We start from the raw sequence: 14,608 nt of genomic DNA, 5'->3' as shown, positions 1-14,608 counted from the left end.
ATAATGAAAGTTCGGGTAAACCTCCCCTTTAAAACTACCACTGGAAAGACAACCCAGCATACCTGCCAGTTGAAGTACATGTGGCAGAGTTTGTAGGTCAGTCGCTGCATGTGGTCAGGCTTCAGTCCACTGCTGTCATACACCACATTGTAGTGGGTTGGGGAGACGCTTCCCTGTCTAACAGCTTGGCTGACAATGAAGAAGTCGTACCTGAAAATGGGAAATTGCAACTGTAGCCACCGTTTTAAGACTGGATAAAGCAGACATAGCACATCTCTGAAAAAACAACATATTTTCTGAATTGCGTATTGAATCGATACCATTCTGGGCGGGTGACCTCAGTGTCGATGACTGTTCCAGGGGGTGGGTTGGCCATCTTGCCGCCAATTTGGGCAAAGAACCTGGAACTGATCCGCTTCTTCACAACCACCACTGTGAGTTTGGGTCTAGGAGGGGAAGAGAGAAAATACGATCAGAATGATTGGTGATTGAATGTGTTAAAGGGAACCCTGGTTATTAAGACTGTGCCCCACCCAAACATTTTAGCACCAGCCGCCACTGCGTCTTACCATCCGAGAGGAGGAACGGGAGTCTCCGTTCCCACACTAGCAGGCTCAGGAACAGCTTCTTCTTCCCTGCAACTGTTCCTCTGCTGAACCCCCCACCCTCCCTCCACCCCCCAACAAGAGGAACATGATCTCCCAGTATCAGTGTACCCCCCCCATACCTCTACTGGCTGCACACTCAGGACTTCAATTGAACTTTTTTGCACTATACTGCTTGTTTATACATACTGTATTTATTATGGTAATAATTATTGGTCTCCAATTATACAACTTACATGACATGTAACATACCACGAGACCTATTGCCCTTGTTCAGCTGTACATATCATATTGATATTCATCTCATGTACTATATATTATACAAATTTATTAGTATAGCCTACTGTAATACCTTACACTGTAATATCATGCACTGTCTATAATATCATGTCTTTTGCACTATGCCACTATTTGCACTTTCTGGTTAGATGCCAAACTACACTTCGTTGTCTCAGTACTCTGTACAATGCAATGACAATAAAGTTGAATCTGATCTAATCTTACGTTGCAGAACGCACACATAAGGTTAGTAGTAACTGTTGGACTCTATGTTGTAACAGTGCCCTCTAGTGGGAGGAGGTAGTCTCAGTTGTGAATGAACCCAATTTATACCATCAATTATATAATTTTTTAGATCTTTTCAAACAACCAAGTCATGATACACACATGATCAAATGTATGAGCCACACGATGTAGCCAAAAGAACACACATCTTGCGTCATGCAATTGAATGTATGGCTCAGGGAGGCTGGTGGAGGTAGACATCGGAGGACGGGCTCAATGTAATGTATGGGATGGAATCAGAAGGAACCATTCCCTATTCCGTTCCATGCATTTCAATGAGCCCCATCCTCCGATGTCTACCTCCACCAGCCTCCACTGCTATGGTTATATGACTTCGTTTTGTAGGTCATTCAAGTTCATGTACAGATATTACTGACGGGAAAGGCATCTTGGTATTACCATGATGGGATTACTCTAGTAGAGAACACAGGGATTACATTGAAGGCCAGAGAAGGATAGATGAGAAGGTAGTGTATGCTCCCTGCATGCAAACTCCAAAGATGAAGAGCTCCATTGTGCTGGTATTGATCCATTATATTTTAGTAAGAGAGGAATATGAAGCAGATGGAGATTGGATGGTTGGAGGTTGATCAATGGGGGACATAAAATGGGATTGAACCATGAAGCGTGTACTGTGTTGTTAGTAAAACAATCAAAGCAGGTGCATATACACTTTACAGTGAATAATGTATGTTTACGTGGAATGTGTAATTGTATGTAAAATAATGTTGTTTTTTCTTCCTTCTCTCCCTCTTCCCCCTCCCTCTAAAATCACTCCTTTCTCCTTCCCCTCTTCACACTCCTCCATCTTCCATCTTCCTCTCATTTCCGACTGTCTCTCTGTCTCTCTGTCTCTCTGTCTCTCTGTCTCTCTGTCTCTCTTCCTCCCCTTTGTTTCTCCCCCTAATTCTCATCATTATCCTACTCATCCTAAACAACATCCTTCTACCCTCCTCCCCTCCTCCCCTCTCCCCCCCCCCACTCCCCCTTCTCCCCTCCTCCCCTCTCCCACCTCTCCCCCCTCCCCTACTGCTCTCCTCCCCTCTCCCACCTCTCCCCTACTCCCCTACTCACCCTACTCCCCCTCCTACCCTCTCTCCCCTCTCCCCCCTCCCCTCCTCCCCCCCCCCCCTCCCCTCCTCCAGAGTGTTCCCACCCCGGGGCCAGGGCTCAGGCGGAGGACAGGCTGCTGAACACTCTCTTCAGCCGCTACAACAAGCTAGCGCGGCCCGTGGCTAACACCACTGACGTGGTCAGCGTACGCTTCGGCCTGTCCATCGCTCAGCTCATCGACGTGGTGAGGGACAATGACCCTTTGATTTCACTCCTGTGATATTGACATTTACACTTTTTTGACAGACACCTTTATTCAAAGCAACTTACAACAAATATATTTGTCTAAGTAAGTGAAACGTCTATCAGTCATCACAAGAAAAAGTAATCTATGCTAGGACAGAGGTCGCAGGTCGCAATTAGCTAGCTATGTTTTCTGTCTCACACTTTATCTGATTCAGTCAGATGGGGGTGGCATACTATGCTAGGCTGGCAGAATATAGTGTAACCGCATTATAAGTAATGAAATGCTTGACATAAACTATACAACAGGGTCAATAACTGGGGAAGGTTAATCCACAATGCATTTTCGTATTCACACTTAGTGTGTATTATCATCATAGCATAGTAGCCTATGTATATCAGGCTATAATTAGGTGGTACCTTCCAGGCCCGTGGTCCTAGGGTACTTCGTAATATCATAGCTTAGTATATCATGTGTTCAACTTGGCCCATATTAGGTGAGTGGTCTACCCCCCTGTCTGTCAATCTCACCCCATATATGGTTATGGGGGCATATCTGTAGGAACACGCCCCATTGCCGTTTGCGGTTATATACAGTATATATATATATATTATTATTATTTATTTTTATTTTTATTGATATGTGATATGATGCATGATCATCATACTAGAGATACAGATGACTTTAAGACAGGGGGAGACTGGTGGAGGTAGAAATCGGTGGACGTGCTCAGTGAGTGTAATGCATGAAACATGTGTTGATACTGTTCCTGAATCCGTTCCATGCATTCCAATGAGCCCGTCCTCCGACTTCTACCTCCACCAGCCTCCCCTGCTTCAGGGATCCTACGTTCCCTTACTATAATGAATTGGTGTGGTGCTAATAGTATAGTATGACAGTTGAAACATGTGACTGTTGTGTTCAATAATGGAGACTGAACTCAGAGCTTCAAGTTGGAACGTGTACTCCATTTAATCAAACACGAGTCTAACACAAAACGTAATACGGCACATGTCGTAAAGCCCAAACTGTCGTAAACACAGACGTAACATTTCCCCCCCCCTCACACAACCTAGGTGTGATACTCAGTCATGTAATCACGCAAGTGCTCGGGCCTGTTGCGTGCTCGAACCAGACGTGGCTCTGGTGCAGCCACAGCCACTGGTGGCGGCTCCACGCCTTGGGGCTGAGCCTGGTAGGCCGGGGTTGCTGCTTCATCCAACCGTGCGGCTGGCAAGACTGTGGAAGAGGCCACACTCAGCGCTGGGCCAGGGGGAGGCTGCACCTTACGCAGGCGGGTAGCATGCCAGCGAGTGCCGTCGGCGAGCCTAAACGAGGCCGGGCCAAGCTGTTTGCTGACCTGGACAGGGTCAGACCAAAACGACTGGAGTTTGTTGTCCCGATGAGGTCGTCGGATCCTGACCCAGTCCGACACAGCGATGACAGGTGGCCTAGCACGTCTGGCCCTGTCGAAACGATCCTTCATCAAGCGCTGGTGTTTGGTGACTGTGGCTTGAACTGGATGGACCGGGGGCTGAGCTAGTATAGGGCGGAGCCTATCGAGAGGCAGCTGGAGCTCCCGCCCCAGCATGAGGGAGGCTGGGGAGACTCCTGTAGTGGCGTGTCGCGTGGCCCGATAATGCAACAGCGTCTGGAGGAGGCTGGTGGTGAGCGTGCACCCTTGTGCCAGGTGGGCCCTGATGCCATTCTTCAGGGTTTGGTTCAGCCGTTCCACCCCCCCGTTCGCAGCAGGGTGGTAGAACGCTGTGCGGATGTGGTGGATCCCTTTACCCACTAGATAGGAGGACAGTTCATGGGAAACCATTTGAGGACCGTTGTCAGTCGTGATCCTCTTGGGCAGGCCCCAACGCGCAAACAGAGCGTCGAGAATGTCGATCAGCACCTTTGCTGTGACCGAGCCCACAGGTGTCACCTCTGGCCACTTAGAGTGGAGGTCGTAAGTCACAACGAGAAAACGCTGGTGATGTGGTACCCCATGCAGCTCGCCGCAGATATCCAGTTGCAGGTGCTCCCAGGGTTGAGATGGCCAGTCCAACGGCTGCATGGGCGGGGGTGGAGCTGGAGCCCTGGTCTTACCACTAAGGAGACAGGCAGTGCAATCCTTGACCAGGGTTTCGAGTTCCCTGTCGATGCCTGGCCACCACACAACCTCACGACAGCGCTGTTTGAGCCTGACTATGCCCAGGTGACCCTCGTGCGCCATAGCAAGGATACGCGCCCGAAGGACACCTGGGACCACAGTGCAGAACCCGCGAGCGACACAGGTGTCATTCCAAACCGACAACTCCTCCCTGATCCTGGAGTAAGTGAGTAGCTCGTCAGGTACTCTTACCGGCCACCCCTGCGTGATGTAGGTTGAGAGTGTAGAGAGGGTGGGGTCATCGGCTGAGGCATCCCGGAGCTCCTTCAGCGACACCGTCTCCTGAAGGGGTGTGTGGAGGAGCTGGACGAGGTCATGCTCAGCCTGGTCCAGTCCGGGGGTCAAGGTTGGGGCTGTGGGTGGGCTGGGGATTGCGCGTGATAGCAAGTCGGCTACCACGTTGTCTCGTCCTGGCGTGAACTGTAGCCGATAGTTGTACTGTTGCAGGCGGTCGGCCCAGCGGTGGAGGCGGAGTGGCTTGTGACCGGTGCCAGACGTGGCCAGGAGGGTGATGAGGGCCTGGTGGTCTGTCCTCAGTGTGAATAGCCGTCCATAGAGGTACATGTGCCAGCGCTCACATGCCCAGAGGCATGCTAGGGCCTCTCGCTCCCCCACCGAGTACTTCTGTTCCGTGGGGCTGAGAGCACGGGAGGCGAAGGCGATCGGTCTCTCCACCCCCCCTTGCAGCTGGGACATCACCGCACCAATGGCTGTGGCAGAGGCGTCGCACGTGACAAGAGTGGGGCTGGCCAGGTCGAAATGCGCCAGGACCGGTGGCGAGGTGAGTTGGGCCTTCAGGAGGCGTACGGCGTCTGAGCAGGCAGACGTCCAGAGCCAGGGCTCGTCATGCTTCAACAGCTTCCGCAGCGGTGTGGTTGTGGCCGAGTACTGTGGCAGGAAACGGAGGTAGTACGCCGTCATGCCTAGAAAGGAGGCCACCTGAGCGGCTGTGGTGGGCTCCGGGACATGATGGATGGCCTCGGTGTTCGAGTGCAGCGGGTACGTGCCATCAGCTGAGAGGCGGAACCCCACAAAGTCGATGGCTGGGGCGGCGAATACACACTTCTCACCATTGAGTGTCAGGTGATGCTTGGCCAATGCACTGAACACACTGTGGAGACGCTCGTCGTGGCTCTCGACGGTGGCCCCGTGAACCACGATGTCATCAAGATAGATGGCCACACCTGGGATCCCAGCGAAAATGGAGGCCATGATCTTTTGGAAGCAGCTGGGGGCGGAGCTTAAACCGAAAGCCATGCGTTTGTAGCGGAAAACCCCTCTGTGAGTGATGAACGCTGTGAGGTTGCGGCTCTCGGGGTGTAGTGGCACTTGGAGGTAACCCTGACGGAGGTCCAGTTTAGAGAACACGCTGGACCCGTAGAACTGGGCGGTGAGCTCCTCTATCGTTGGCAGGGGGTATTTGTCAGGGATGATGGCCTTGTTTACCGCTCTCAGATCCACGCAGATGCGCAGCCCCCAGACTTCTTCTTCGCCACCACCAGGTTGGAGATCCAAGGCGATGCGTTCACCTGCTCAATGATGTCGCTATCGAGCATGCTCTGTAGTTGAGAGGAGATGTCATCGCGGAGAGCCAGGGGGGAGCGGCGGAGGGGCTGTATAACAGGCATCACTGTAGGATCTAACAGAGGCTGGTGGGCAAAAGTGTCGAGGCAGCCTACACCGCTGAACAGCGCAGGCCACTGTTGCTGCCAGGGGGTGGAAACGGTGTGAATCTCTGAGCCAGCTGTGTCTAGCAGGGTGAAACCGAGGGCGTTGAACAGGTCGAGGCCTAACAAGTTGGTCCCGTGGCGTGCAACGTTGAACCTGAAAGCCGGCAGTGTCCTCTCCCCGTACTTCACAGGCAGCTGAAAAGAGCCCACAATGTCAATCTTAGAGTTGGCATAGCCACGCAGGGTGGTGGAGGGCAACCCCAGGGGCACATGGGAGAAGAACTGTGTATAAGTCGTCAAGTTCACAAGGGACACTGTGGCTCCAGTGTCTAGGAGGAGCGGCAGAGTGACATCACCAACCACCAACGAGCATGTTTTGAATGGCGCTCTTCCTGAGCTGACATTATGGATGACTGTGGTAGGTGACTGGGAAGCTCTAGCTGGGGCAGACCTGCAGACCTTGTGAAAGTGGTTTAGTCTCCCGCAGTTGGAGCAGGTTTTACCACGGGCTGGGCATGTCTGAGCTCTTGAATTGTGTGCAGAAGAGCCGCAATTCCCACACGGCTGGTGTGGCTGGTCGCGTGACCGAGAGGCCAGTAAAATGCTCTCCCCGCCGCTGGTTGCACTCACGTGGAGGAGGGGCACCTGTAGGCTGTGCGCGCCCTCTGCCGGTGAGCTGGGAGAGGCTGAAAAACTAACTGCACATTCTAAAGCTGTTTCAACCTGGACCGCCATGTTCAGAGCTGCTGATAATGTAAGTTCATCATTTTCCAGTAACAGTCTTTCCCTAATCTTGTCACAGTTCGTGTGCAAGATGAGTTGGTCTCTTATCATCTCGTTCTGCAATGCCCCGAACTTGCATAAGCTCGCCAAGCCCCGCAGATCAGCCACATACTGTGTCACTGTCTCACCTGTTCGTTGGTGTCTTCGTCTGAATATGACGCGGCGGAGAAGAGCGCTTTGTGGAGGGGCGAAGTGTTCCTTCAATAGTTCCACAGCGTCTGTGTATCTCGCCGCAGTGCCAAGAGTTCCAAACACGCGCTGACCCTCCGTTCCCAGGCAGTGCCGCAGCAGCGCGCATTTCCTCTTGTCTGATACATCCTCCAAACCGGCGGCTAGGATATATGTTTCGAAAGAGGAAATCCAGCGGCCCCACGGAATCGGTGGTTCTGCCGGGACTGCTAGGAAAGGAGGGGGTGTTGGTAGAGAACAATCAGCCATCGCTCGTCGCCAATGTTGTGTTCAATAATGGAGACTGAACTCAGAGCTTCAAGTTGGAACGTGTACTCCATTTAATCAAACACGAGTCTAACACAAAACGTAATACGGCACATGTCGTAAAGCCCAAACTGTCGTAAACACAGACGTAACAGTGACCTTTCTTTTCGAGGGGTACCATGAATTTGCACTTTATCAGTCATTTAAGACCGTGATCATACAGTACATATCCCCTTCCAACAGCCAACTCGTGAGCTTAGAATTATAAGGTTCTATCTCCGTTTAGGGTAGTTCAGAGATACTGAGCGTCAAAGTTTTTACATTCCATTATGTTTTGTGAGATGGAACCTTTGTATTTTATGAATTACTAACTCAAAAATGTCAACATTTTAAAAATAACACCACACAGGCATTGATAAACACCTAATGGATCAGATTATGTAAAAAACTAAATTTGGACAAAAATGGAGATAGAACCTTATAATTCTAACGTCACGAACTCTGTCTCATTGTTCTTTTTCTCCAAGGACGAGAAAAATCAAATGATGACCACAAATGTCTGGGTGAAACAAGTGAGTATCTCTCCATCGAATCATTATGGATACTGTCGACAATAGGGTTAGGGTTAGGGTTAGTAGTTTTTGGGCAGCGATTTGGTGTCGAGGGGTCTGTTTGTTGCCATACTGTAACTGTTGGTTCTGCTCTTTCAGGAGTGGTACGACTACAAACTGAGGTGGAACCCTAGAGAATATGAAAACATCACGTCCATGAGGATCCCCTCACAGCTCATCTGGAGACCGGACATCGTTCTGTACAACAAGTACGTTTAGGTTTTCACCCCAAAGTGTCATTATTGATACACTATAGCCCCCGACTTCCAGGCTACCCACCACCCTCAAATACATGATAGTATATACATATCAGGGAAGGCTGGTGGAGGTAGCTGATGCCTCAACCAGCCTCCCCTAATAGACATAAACTCCATCCAAATACCCTAAATACAGAATACTGTACATATACATTCCATCCACATACTAACCATGGAGTTAAGAAACTCTACCTCTCCATCTATAGTACAGTGGATTGTGTACATAGCCTTTATTTATGTAAACCAGCTCCTTACCTTCTTGTGATTTTTTTCTTTTTCTAAGTTTTTTTTCTTCCCCTAACAACAGGGGAGCCACCCCTCCTAAATTTCGTTGTTTGGTACCTGTACTGCAGCAATGACAATAAAGTCCATTCATTCATTCATCTGCATGCAATCTCACTCCAATCGAATCGTGCTTGTAGCTTGAATGTACAGTACATGTCGTGAGCTTAGAATTATAAGGTTCTATCTCCGTTTAGGGTAGTTCAGAGATATTGAGCGTCAAAGTTTTTACATTCCATTATGTTTTGTGAGATGAAACCTTTGTATTTTATTAATTACTGACCAAAAAAATAACACCACACAGGCATTAATAAACACCTAATGGATCAGAGTATGTAAAAAACTAAATTTTGACAAAAATGGAGATTGAACCTTATAATTCTAACGTCACGATGTGTGATTCGTTTGGCTCCTCCCCTCTCTCTCTCCTCTCCAGTGCCGACGGTGACTTCACTGTCACCCACCTGACGAAGGCCCACCTCTTCCACGACGGCTGGATCAAGTGGGTCCCCCCGGCCATCTACAAGTCCTCCTGCAGCATCGACGTCACTTTCTTCCCCTTCGACCAGCAGAACTGCACCATGAAGTTCGGCTCGTGGACCTACGACAGAGCCAAGATCGACCTGGTCAGCATGGCTAGCAATGTGGACCAGGTGAGTGGCCAGGACGTTGAGGACACATTGTCTGTTATGGGTAAATATGAACGGAATGCCTTTCTCATTTCTCATCTCTCTCTCTCTCTCTCTCTCTCTCTCTCTTGCTTTCTTTCTCTTTTGTTCTCTCTCTCTCTTTCCCTCCCTCCCTTCCTCTCTCTCCCTCTCTCCCTGCCCTCTTTTCTGGGACCGCAGATGAACTACTGGGAGAGTGGAGAGTGGGTGCTCGTCAGCGCCGTGGCCAACTGCAACATCAAGAAGTACGAGTGTTGCCACGAGGTCTACTCCGACATCACCTACTCCTTCCTCATCCGGAGGCTCCCTCTCTTCTACACCATCAACCTCATCGTCCCCTGCCTCCTCATCTCCTGCCTGACCGTCCTGGTCTTCTACCTGCCCTCCGACTGCGGGGAGAAGATCACCCTGTGCATCTCCGTCCTCCTCTCCCTGACCGTCTTCCTCCTCCTCATCACCGAGATCATCCCCTCCACCTCGCTGGTCATCCCGCTGATCGGCGAGTACCTCCTCTTCCCCATGATCTTCGTCACCCTCTCCATCATCATCACCATCTTCGTGCTGAACGTGCACCACCGCTCGCCCCGCACGCACACCACGCCGCGCTGGGTCCGCGCCATCTTCCTCGACGTCGTGCCCGGCGTCCTGTGCATAAGGCGTCCTCCGGCCGTGGTCAAAGAGGTCAACGGCGGGAAGCTCGTGGAGATGATGCGCACCAGGGTCGGACGCGGCGGCGGCGGGGGACGGGACGGCGTCTGGGGCGGTGGTGTGTGTTCTGGGCCCGGGGACGGGGCCGGGGACGAGCCCTACTTCTCCCCCTCCACCTCCTCCTCCGCCACCTCCCCCCAGGGCGCCCCCCAGCACAGCTTGGCCCGTTCGTCCTCTCTCTCCCTGGGTCGGCGCACGGAGACGGAGGCCCCCCTGGTGGGGCTACCGCAGCAGCAGAAGCCTCTGGGTCTGGGCGGGTCACTCTCCTCCAGCCACAGCCAGTACACCATCCTCCTGGAGGAACCCCCACCACCCCCCCACTCCTCCTCCTTCTCTTCCACCCGGCCAGGCTGCTCCACACCGCCTCCTCCTCCTCCTCCCCTCCACCCCCACCTCCATCGCCCCAGGGAAAAGCACCACCACCCCCACCACCACCACCACCACCACCACTGCCAGGCCAGGCCGAAGCCCCGTTCCCTCAGTGTGCAGTATGGCCTGGGAGAGAGAGAGAGGCCCCAGCGCTCTGTCCGCGGTCGCTCTCGCAGCATCCAGTACTGCAGCCTGCACGAGGAGGCGTCCAAGGTAATGCATGGATGCTGGTTGCAGGACCCCAGTTTAGAGGTGTGTGCGTGTGTGTGTGTGTGTGCATGAGTGTGTGTGTGTGTATGTGTTGGAGGGTCAGCAAAGGCACAAGACAAATATCAGCTTGTCCCCCCAAAAATCAAAAATGCTCATTCTAATCTATTCAATTCTATTTTCATTGTATTCCATCGCAGAGCTTGAATGGTAAAAGCCTCAGTAAGCCACAGCCTCTCTCCCAGAACCAGCCCCACCCCCTGGGGGAGGAGAGGAGGCAGAGCTGTCCTGTCCTGTGTAGGCGTCACACAGGTGGAGGCGGGGGTCCATACCGGGCAGACGTCACCAAGGCTGCAGGCTCCAGCAACTCCGGGGACGCCCAGGGTCTCCTCTCCCTGTCCCCCTCCCTGTGGAAGGCTGTGGAGGGGGTGCAGTACATCGCTGACCACCTCCGAGCCGAGGACATGGACTTCTCTGTAGGTTTTGATTGATTGATTGATTGATTGAGAATGTTTATTTTGGTCAATTCATAATACAGATATTAAACATTAAAAACATTAAAAACATAACAAATTTACACAGTCACAATGCGTAACACCAGGACCAAAAAGGTGTAGGCTGAAGCCATGGCTTATTGCGCCTACCCTTTTTACATGTATGGTTTTTCCCCATGAGTACATAATCAAAACATTGCAACTTTTATAAACAAAATTTCACTTACGCATCTTAACAGAAAACTCAAAAGTACCAAACAAAAAACTATATTAATGCGCCTACCCTTTTTACATTAGGTGGATGAGTGACTGAATAAGAATACAGTATGGTGTAATGTTTTGGAAGCACTACATGCTTTGGAAGAGAAATCAATTATTTCACAACCTTATGGGTTCTGTGCTGTTCTACGTAAAAAAAACAAGTTCTAGTGCGAACGTGGGAGCTGGTGTTAGGGGGGGGGGCGTGTCTGTAATATTAGTGCTTTTAATTTTAAGGCCAGAATTGTTCAGTGCACCTGACCGCTATTCAGCCCACCTGAGTGCATGCGAGACAGCGCCCCCTAGCCTAGCACTGTGGTAATTTCACCTGTTACTTGCCGACGCAAACTAAACTATACACCTGCGTCCTGCTTCCGTTATATGCCGGCTGAAAATAATATAGAGCCCAATAATTTTTACTGTCTGTATGAAATGTGTATTTAATGATTGACCATCTATGTCACACACACACACACACACACTCACACACTCACACACTCACACACACACACACACACACACACACACACACACACACACACACACACACACACAAATACCATAAATGATGCCAGTGAGTTCATGATGTGGCTACCTTTTTCAAGGTCACATGACCACTACACAACAACACACTACAACAGAGTTAAAACCGGTACACATAATAAGGAAACATTATGATCATAATAACAGAACTAATAATAATCAACATTGTCTTGCTAATTCTCTGACTGGATTGAGACACTGATGTATTGTTGTGTCCGTTGCCTTCCAGGTCAAGCAGGAGTGGAAGTATGTCGCCATGGTGATCGACCGCATCTTCCTCTGTGTGTTCATCTTGGTGTGCATCCTGGGGACCGTCGGCCTCTTCCTGCCTCCTTGGCTGGCTGGAATGATCTAGAACCTCCATTCCTTTACTCAGGACTCAAGTTGTAAAAGACAATCAGGGGGGATGGTGGATTTTATCATATGGGGACAATTTTAGCATCCCCACAGCGTCAGTGACTTGGTAAAAATGTCATTGCATGTGTGCGTGCCCCCTCCCTCGCCCACAGTGTTTTACTCAATATGCGCAAAACTAAATGTTGAAATAGCAGTAATACCACGTTCATTGATAAAATGACATAAGGGATAGAAAGGGGGGAGGGCAGTTTTAGAAGGGGGATGATTTTGACTGTTTTTATTTCAGGGGGGCCATGCCACCCCCCCCTCAACTTGAGTGCTGCCTTTCCTTATCTCTTTGTCTCCTACTGTTCTTCTGCACTGACCTTATAGACCTGAACAGATTAAAACCATCAGCTGAAAGTCGTCCTCCCTCTTGTCTTCTTCTGTCCTGTGTTTCCAGGTCAGTATCGTGAGCTTAGAATTATAAGGTTCTATCTCCGTTTAGGGTCGTTCAGAGATATTGAGCGTCAACGTTGTTACATTCCATTATGTTTTTTGAGATGGAACCTTTGTATTTAGGATATGTAGATAGAGAGAGGAGGACGCTGCTGCTTTAGATCATTGGGACGCACCTGGACTGGCTGTTGATACACAGGATATATTGAGGTCCATGAGCTATAAATAACAAATAAATGGCCAAAAGGACATTCTGAAAGTAAGTGAAATGTGTTTTAAAAAAAAATGAAAACTAACTTGCCCTCATAGCTGGTATTGCACTTTTGGGCTGAAATAACCTCAATTAAATCTCTGACACAGTTTTTCCCATTCCTCCGTGCAGAATTATTCCAGATGTGTGGTGTTTGAGCAGTGGCGTAGCGCAAAATCCCGGGGCCCCCCCGCAAGGTGGCGGCGGGGGCCCTTTCGCAACGGAGAAAAAAAGAAAAAAAAAACGTGCGTTTTTTAGAGGCTGATGCGTTATTGACGTTGCGAAATTTCGCAATATGCACTCTACATTCTAAATGCTTGACTTAGCAAAAGGTACAAACAAGTGAGAGCAATAGCCTATAACTAAAACCAAATGGTAGACTACATCAGTAGAATGTATTATAAGTAGAATAGTACAAGCTTTATTTCTTTTAACAAAGTGTGGTGTGCACAGCAGTGTGATATCTGTAAACATATCTGTAGACTCTCCGCTAAGGGTTGCCAGATGGGATTGAGAATTTCCAACCTAACCAATCTAAAAACGTCTAAATCCACCAAAAACCAGCCCATCTGGCAACCCTGTCTCAGCTGCATCAGAGTCTACTTGTTGCGTAAAATTGGCCAGGGTTAGTCAAATCCTTTGTTGGACATCTCGTTTCTTAAGTCCTGGTATATTGTGGCATTTCTTTACTGTTTGCCATCTGGTCTAGCAATACCCAGGGAGACGCAGACAGCAGAAGTAGAATAGAATAGTAGAATAGAAAAAGAAACAGCTATATATAGCCTAACCATGCTGAATTACATGTATGTACCTGTATGATGCACTGACAGCCTGTGACTGTGAACCTGGCCGGACCCTGCCCTTCTGCCTGAGTTTGAGTATGATGCTGCCCAAATAAATGTTATTGTTTAGTGCCGTACGCTTTCGTGGTATTATATTGTGTGAATTATCATCTGTATGTTGTTTTTCTTTCACTCGACTAACCGCCGAGATAATACTTGAGACATGTACTTCCGTAAACATAATTTTTAAATTTGATTTGTTTACAATATCGGACCGACAGTCCCACATATAGCGGCTATAATGTCCGAATAGAGAATCTACCACCACCTAAAGAATGCTTATTGTACTTTGTATTGTATTTTCGCTTGCTCATTTTCCTTGTGTCTCGCTGCCTACGTGTGACATCAAAGTCAGGGAGGACTATTGGATACGGCTAACTATGTATATATTTTTAAATATAGGCCTATATATTAAAATTAAGGTTGACACAATGAAGGGCCACTTATTTTCTTTGTTTTATATTGTAGTGCCGGGAGACGGGAGTCGGAGGCGGCGTATCAAATGTCACAGCTAGACGTTTATTGACAGACATGAACCAGTTGTTACTACACACTTAAAAACAGGAACTAAAACTCAGTACCACCCACTTAACCCTCCGTACGGAACAATACTCCCAACTATAAGTTCCGGGGGTGAATTATGTTAACCCACCACAATATATTTTTAAATTATTAAAAAAAAAAAAAAAAAAGGATGCAATGTTAGGGGGCCCCCTAGTGGCTGGGGCCCCCCCGCGGTGCGTCGCTTGCGGGCCCGTCCGCTACGCCACTGTGTTTGAGGGGTGTCTTGTCTTGCATGCACAGCCCGT

General features: G+C 49.5%; 1 protein-coding gene across 1 annotated transcript; it reads left to right on the top strand.

Moving 5' to 3' along the window:
• Positions 1 to 2,337: 2,337 nt before the first annotated feature.
• LOC308171234 (neuronal acetylcholine receptor subunit alpha-4-like) lies at positions 2,338 to 12,267 on the top strand (the record flags this gene model as incomplete). Its single annotated transcript, XM_080546077.1, has 8 exons — positions 2,338 to 2,466; positions 8,043 to 8,087; positions 8,226 to 8,335; positions 9,102 to 9,318; positions 9,514 to 10,203; positions 10,531 to 10,623; positions 10,863 to 11,093; positions 12,142 to 12,267. The coding sequence occupies exons 2-8, from the start codon at positions 8,058 to 8,060 to the stop codon at positions 12,265 to 12,267; spliced, it is 1,497 nt and encodes a 498-aa protein (XP_080402203.1). The 5' UTR covers positions 2,338 to 2,466; positions 8,043 to 8,057.
• Between the last annotated feature and the right edge of the window lie 2,341 nt (positions 12,268 to 14,608).

This window comes from Nansenia antarctica (genome assembly GCF_963989245.1).
Source record: "Nansenia antarctica genome assembly, chromosome: 15".
Lineage (NCBI taxonomy): Eukaryota > Metazoa > Chordata > Actinopteri > Argentiniformes > Microstomatidae > Nansenia > Nansenia antarctica.
Note: the sequence above shows the minus strand (reverse complement) of the source record. Positions and strands in the feature narration are given on the sequence as shown.